Below are 7,158 nucleotides of genomic sequence, written 5' to 3' on the forward strand. Positions count from 1 at the left end.
TGGGGGGTTTATCTAAGTCTTTTAAAAAAATGTTTGTGATAGTGGCTTTTAGAAAATGTCCTTTGAGTATTTAGGCAATAAATGTAATTCATAGAGCATTATTTTAATATCCATAAGGCAAGTGGCAAGCATGATACAGTTAAATTCATCTCATGGATACCAAAAAGTACTCACATCAGTATCTTCACAGGGTTGTCCCAAGGACCAAGTCAGATAATCCTCAGTGTATGAGCTGTCTGTATTTTCAACAAAATATGAAGAAGCTTCAAAAAGTTTGTGAAAAAATTGTAACATATTTCAATCCCATTTTTCCACAACCTTTTTGAAGTCCCTGGGTATATTTAAATTTCAAAGTAAGATAAAATAGAGTCCAAAAGATTAGAAATGACTCACTTCCATCCCTGGCCCAGCTGTACAACAGTGGATAGGGTGTCTAGCCTCTGAGACTTAGTTTCCTTATCTGTAAGATGAAACTTTCAGGACTGTTTCGAGCATTACAAAGAGTGTACTTGCTGGCACCTGATAAATATTCAAGAAAAGTGGTTACTAATAGGACATAGGTTCCTGGTGTGGTGCTAGAGAATAAGCCATGGACTGCTAACCACAAGGTCAGCAGTTCAAACTCACCAGTCGCTCCTTGGAAGCAACTATATATACAGGGTTCATTATGAGTCAGAACTGGCTCAATGGCACTTAACAACTAATAGAATATTACATCTCATATGCACCAAACCAAAAAAACTCACTGTCATAGAGTTGATTTTGACTTTTAGCAACCCTATATGAGGTTTGCAAGGCTGCAAATCTTTAGGGGAACAGAAGACCTCTTCTTTCTCCCTTGAAGCTGCTTCGTGGGTTTGAAAAGCCAACCTGTGGTTAGCAGTCCAGTGCTTATCCTACAGAGCTACCAGGGCTCCTTTGCACAGACAACTAAGTTACTTATCCAAAGTCACAAATGGGTTAGTGACAGAACCTAAAACAAGAGCCCAGCTCCTCATTCTTAATCTAGTGTTGTTGTTAGAATAAAATGCTGCTAATATGCTGGACTGCAAAGTAGGTTTGAACTGCAAGACTGGCAGTATAAGCTCCTCAGAAACCTTATAAAGGGGTCGCTATGGGTCAGAACTGACTCGACAGCATTTAACAACAACAACAACAAAGGGGGGTTCCTGGTATGTCACTGCAGAATAATGCACTGGACTGCAAGGTTGGTTTGAACTGCAAGGTCGGCAGTTCAAGCTCACCAGCTGCTTCTCGGAAACCCTATATAAGGTGGTTGTGAGTCAGAACCGACTCCACGGCACTTAACAACAACAAAGTGGGGTTGGGAGTTCTAGATAGTAAAACCATTTTAAAAAATTAACAATATTCTTATAGTTGTTAATGCTATAATTAACTTGATTTTACAAATCAGTAGACTAGTTTCCAATAGTTATATAAGAATAAAATGAAGGTTGGCAACATATATATTTATTGGATTGTTTTCTGAAAATACTTTTTTATTGTTATAAAAAACATATATATACACTTGCTAATTCAATGTTTTTACATGTAGACTTTAATGATACAAATGGCATTAAACATGTGAATCATCACAAATAATCACTGCCAAATTTTCCATCACTATAAACCACAAGACGAATCGGGCTGCAAACCTTAAGGTTAGCAGTTCAAAACTACCAGCCACTCCACAGGAGAAAGATGAGGCTTTCTGCTCCTGTAAAGATTTACAGCTTTGGAAACCCTGTACAGGGTTGCTATGGGTCGGAACCAACTCGACGGCACTTAACAACAACAATAAACCACAAGAGAAGCTCTGGTAGCGTAGTGCTTGTGAGTCGGGCTGCAATTCTCAAGGTCAGCAGTTTCCTTGGAAACCCTATACAGGGTCACTATGGGTCAGAACCAACTCGAGGGCACTTAACATCAGCAACATAAACTACAAGGACTCCTGGTGTGGCGCTGTAGGATCAGCACTGAATTGCAAACCACAAGGCCAGCAGTTGAAACCCACCAGCTGCTCTTTGGAACCCCTATACAGAGTTGCTATGAGTCGGAACCAACTCAACAGCAGTAACAACATAAACCACAAGGTCGGCATTTCAAATCCACCAACTCAGAAACCCTATTCAGGGTTGCTATGATTCAGAACCAACTCAACAGCACTTAACAATAACATAAATATAAAAGATATGCTGGTGGCACACTGGGCTAAGCACAAGTTGCTAACCAAAAGGCCAGGGGTTCAAACCCACCAGTCACTTCATGGGAAAAAGATGAGGCAGACTTCCTCTAACAAATTTATAGCTTCAGAACCGCAAGGAGCCAATTCTGCTCTACCCTACAGGGTCGCTAGGAGGTAGAATTGACTTCAGGGCATGGGTCCTGTTGTTTTACACAGAAACTCACTGCTTCCTAAACAATGATTCCCCCTTTCTTCCTCCCACCCACATCTTGTTGGGTATACATAAACCTATTCTAGATTATTTCAAGTAAGTGAGTTCACACAGTATTTGTCCTTTTGTGATGAACTTATTTCACACAGCATAATGTTTTCAAGTTTCACTTGGATTGTAACATGTATCAGAATTTTATTTCTCTTTACAGCTAAGAAGTATTCTATTGTAGTATGCACACACCACATTTAGTTTCCCTCATCTGTTAATGGAGAGTTCTGTTGTTCTCACCTTTTGGTTACTATGAACAGCGCTGCAATGAACACTGGTGTACATACACCTGTCTGCATTGTTGCCTTCAACCCCTAGGAGTGGTGTGGTGCTGTAGGATCAGCACTGGACTACAAACAACAAGGTCAGAGATTCAAACCCTCCAGCTACTCCTCAGAAACCCTACACAGGGTTGCTGTGAGTTGGAACTGAGTCAACAGCACTTAACAACAACATGGTAGTTCTATGTTTAACATTTTGAGGAACTATCAAATGGTTTTCCACAGTGGCGGTACAATTTTGCATTCCCACCAGCAGCTCCCAGTCTCTACATCCTCATCAATATTTGCTGTTTTCCTGAAATATACTTGGGGGTTTCAAAAGCTCATGGAAACATTCTATTATCTCTTAATTCCATTTTCCATCAACTTTCTGAAGCCACCGGTGAATGTTTTAAAAAGGCCATGTTTATGCTGATTCTAGAGGGAGTCATACAGGAGAAAGTGAGACCAAATATGCAGAGCTGCCAGACAGATACGGTTTCTGAGTGTCCACTAAGAAAGGAACACCACAAAGTGTGTGTATAGCAAACCCAGAAAAGTGGGTTAAGCACTTATGATACAGACATCAGCTAGTTAGAAATCTCTATGCTATTTCCCTGCCCTTGCACTTTTTAAAGAACTTGTCAAAGAAGCTAGTTATGTCACACTAAGTAACTCGAGTCCATTAATACAAAATCAGATTTGAAAATATTTCAACTAGACAATTTCTCTTAAATAGGTCAATTAAAACAGCCTTTTTAGCTTTTCATACCCTTGTGAATCTTGGGGAAAAAAAGTTTCTGATTAGAGTAACAATACAAAACCTCAACAATTTTACTCACTTATAACTTTACATAACATAAAGGCTCATCAGAGTCCTAGTGTGGCACTACAGGATAATGCAATGGACAACAAGATAGGCTTGAACCACAAGGTCGATGGTTCATACCCTCGGAAACCCTATACAGGGTTGCTAAGAGTTGGTACTGACTCGACAGCACTTAACAACAGCCTCATCTTCTCAAACTCCTAAGGATTTCTATTTGGATCTTTTAGAGACTGGCCCAAGTGAGACCAATTCACTTTAAACAGGCACTTACCCGTGATACCCTCTTGTGGCTTCTGATAACACGAGAGACTTAAATTGGTCTGGACATGCTCGGAGAGGCGTCCAGACCCTTGAGGTCAGGAGCAGCACACCCCTGCAAGCTGAGACAGGATAGGGGAAATACCACCAAGGAAGAGACTGTGAGCTAATTATACTATATGGAGGCAAAACTGGAAAAACTGGCCTTAGAAGGACCCTATGAGCTGGCTGCTCAAACTGTAGGCATTTAGGTGAGGTTACCACAATTCTACACCACACCCAATAGGGTGTTTAAATAGCATTTTTCTAAAGGAACTCAAGGAAGGAATTTACCTTCACAGCATTCCAATGAGGAGGAGTCCTCTTCTAACCAGCTCTCATGCCTATGCCCAGATTGGAAGCACATTCACTATGCTCCCCAAACAGTCCATATACATTTCTACCACTGCCGCGAGCATCCTGACATCTAGTTTCCAGAGCTCTGCATGTCTGCCATAAGTCAGTCCTTAGTGGGTGTCAAGAGTCCTGGTGTGGCCTTGTATGATAAGTACTGGACTGGTAACCACAAAGTCAGTGGTTCAAACCCACTAGCTGCTCCTTGGAAACCCTATGCAGTCACTATGAGTTGGGACTCTGATGGCACTTAAAATCATCTTTCTCCCAAGGAGCGGCTGGCAGGTTCAAATTGCAGACCCTGTGCTTATCGCACAGGGTCACTGTGCTCCCATAGGCTATATATGGAGGCCGAAAGTGAGCAAGTCAAAACTCTAACTGTACAGAGGTATTGGTAGTAGGGACCTGTGTGTGTGGGGGTCTCTTCTAGCTGCGTGGTTCCTTCTTTATTCTCAAATATCCTATGCAATCCTGCTGACCTAATTTTACTTTCTTCATGTCAATGCCTTATCCAGAGCCTTTATGGTTCCAATTGCCCATAGGACAGATCTAGGCAGTCACGGTCCTTCCAAATCCATTCCGAATGTCTCCTAATGAACTTTTCTCAGGCTGTGGTCTCTGCTGCTCCAGGAAGGTCACACTCTGGAAACCTTTCGTCATCTCTCTTCTCCATTGTCCATCTCAAAATCTCACCCTCTTCCACCCAAGCGCTCACACTCATCCACTTAATTGCTGTACTACCTTGTCTTCATCACATTATTCTGAATTTAAATATATTCAAAAGTTTGCTGTGAAGTGCCATTGAGTTAGTTCCGACTCACAGCGACCCTGTATAAAGTTTCTGAGGAGGAGCTGGTGGGTTTGAAGTCCAGTGATCTTATAGCACCACACCAGGAGTCCTATTTAAATTTAGATCCATAAAAATTGAGAATTCTGAATTGTTTTACTTAAATCAGGTACTAAAATTACCTGTTTGATGGTATAGTAACTCTCTGTATGCCATTATGGTTCAACACTATATATTTGAAATACAGGTATTATGCAACTGAATTTTAGTATGAAGTTCCAAAAGTTAACATTTTAAAGATAAACTGTACAGAGTCCCTTGATATTTTCATAATGATCTCATAATAAAGTACATACAGTCACTATGAGTCAGAATTGACCAAAAGCACCTAACAACAACGCACTAAGAGAAATAAATTCTCATAAAACAATACAAAAAAACAGACATACAAACAAAAAAACAATACAAAAACTGGGGGTTCAATTTTCGAACAAGACATTTTCAATATAGAAATTTTAAATGCAGTACTGTGTTACTACAATGAGCTCTGGTAGCACAGTGGTTTTGAGTCAAGCTGCTAACTGCAAGGCCAGCAGTTCAAAACTATCAGTCTCTGAGGAAGGAAGATGAGGCTTTCTGCTCTCATAAGGATTTACAGCCTGGGAAACCCTATGCAGGGTCACTGTGAGTCAGAACTGACTCCAGGCATATCATCACCACCACCACCGTGTTGCTATAAAACTAATTCATCTCAAAATTGTATTGTATTCTTTAAACTTCACACATACATGCCCTTGGAACTACCTTGCTTACAATACAAAATACCATTCTAGATCCAAGCAAGAGTTCTCGATAACAAGCAAGTGAAATGTCTGGATGCCTTCTAAAAACAACAATGAGATAAGAACTTCCAATTAAACTAGTTGGGGCTCTTTAAACCTTGCCAAAGTACTGAGAATGATACTTTTAATTCTGTGTTTTAAATCTAATAACTAAATCGAAATGACTAAAAATGAAACTATTCAATGTTTCTTGGCGATTACCCAATGGAATTCCCTAAATGCTTATTACTATCTGTGTGTTCCCTTATAACGAACACCTGTTAGCCACACTTTGACAAACCTCAAAGTCAAGGTCTACTCATCTGACTTCAGTAAAAACAATTTCCTTTGATGTTTCAATTTTGAATCTTTTTTTTTTTTGAACTTTGGATCTCGAGGCTCTGCTATCCTGACCTGGAGGGCTAGCTATTGCGTTTTCTCAAGTCCTACTTTATGGAATATCCACTTTTGCTAGTCCTGGGTTATTTGAAGTCATGGGTCCCTCTGCCGGCATTAATAGCTAAAACAAGAATTTTTTAATGTAGTTTTAGTGCTAATAAGCTCCACAAGAGACCGTAAACTTTATGATTTCACTGCATCATAACCATGGTTCAAAATTAGGAAATAAGCCCTGTTTTGTGGAAATGTTTTTTCTTAGGCAAAGCTAACTGATAAAAATGTGGCCAGCCAGACAGACTCCCTCTAATGTCACCACACGGTCGGCTTCCTCGGGTGAATAACGTCAAGCGTCTGGAGTTTCCGTGAGAAGAGATTGCACGGGACAATGCCTTACTCTGACCTTAGGACCGTCCGCCCGAGACGGAGGTGCACAATGCGGCGCTCCTACCGGAGAAGGGGAGGGCCGCGAGTGTGGGTGATGGGGGAGGATTTGGGGCGAAAAGGCCCAAGGACAAGTCTGCGTGAAGACTACAGGAAAACCTCTGCCGGGCTTTAAGAACGGGATCCGAGATGTGTGCCCCCCGTTCCCCTTTCGATTTCACCAAGAGGCCCATCTACCCAAAGCAAGTCCGCCCACGGACACAGCAGAGAACACTGGCAGAGGGGTGCCGGGGCTCAGGACCCAGGCGTGCGGCGGGGGAAGGGCAGGCGTCCTGGAAGGGGATAAGGGGCCCGCGCGGCGGGAAGGGTCTGGTGACCTGACGCCCTTACCCACGGTGGACTTGCAGGCCTCGCAGAACGTGTCGTCGGTGAAGCGCTCCATCAGGCTGGTCTTGCCCACGCCGCGGGAGCCGATGATGATGACCTGCAGCTTGAAGTCTGCAGGCCTGGGTGGTTGCTTCCTCCGGCGGGCCTGGCCGCCCGACAATGCCGGGGAGCCAGTGCCCAGGCCGCCCCCACCCCC

The 7,158-nt window shown here is 42.4% G+C and overlaps 1 protein-coding gene across 1 annotated transcript in view; it reads right to left on the bottom strand.

Moving 5' to 3' along the window:
• The window catches only part of LOC102835844 (ras-related protein Rab-12-like), a 57,298-nt gene that overhangs the window by 49,748 nt on the left and 392 nt on the right, over nt 1–7,158 (bottom strand). Inside the window, exon 2 of the mRNA XM_006868713.1 lies at nt 6,966–7,154. Coding sequence (XP_006868775.1) covers nt 6,966–7,154 — 189 coding nt within the window. The remainder of the gene's footprint in view (nt 1–6,965; nt 7,155–7,158) is intronic.

This window comes from Chrysochloris asiatica, unplaced genomic scaffold, assembly GCF_000296735.1.
Source record: "Chrysochloris asiatica unplaced genomic scaffold, ChrAsi1.0 scaffold00122, whole genome shotgun sequence".
Lineage (NCBI taxonomy): Eukaryota > Metazoa > Chordata > Mammalia > Afrosoricida > Chrysochloridae > Chrysochloris > Chrysochloris asiatica.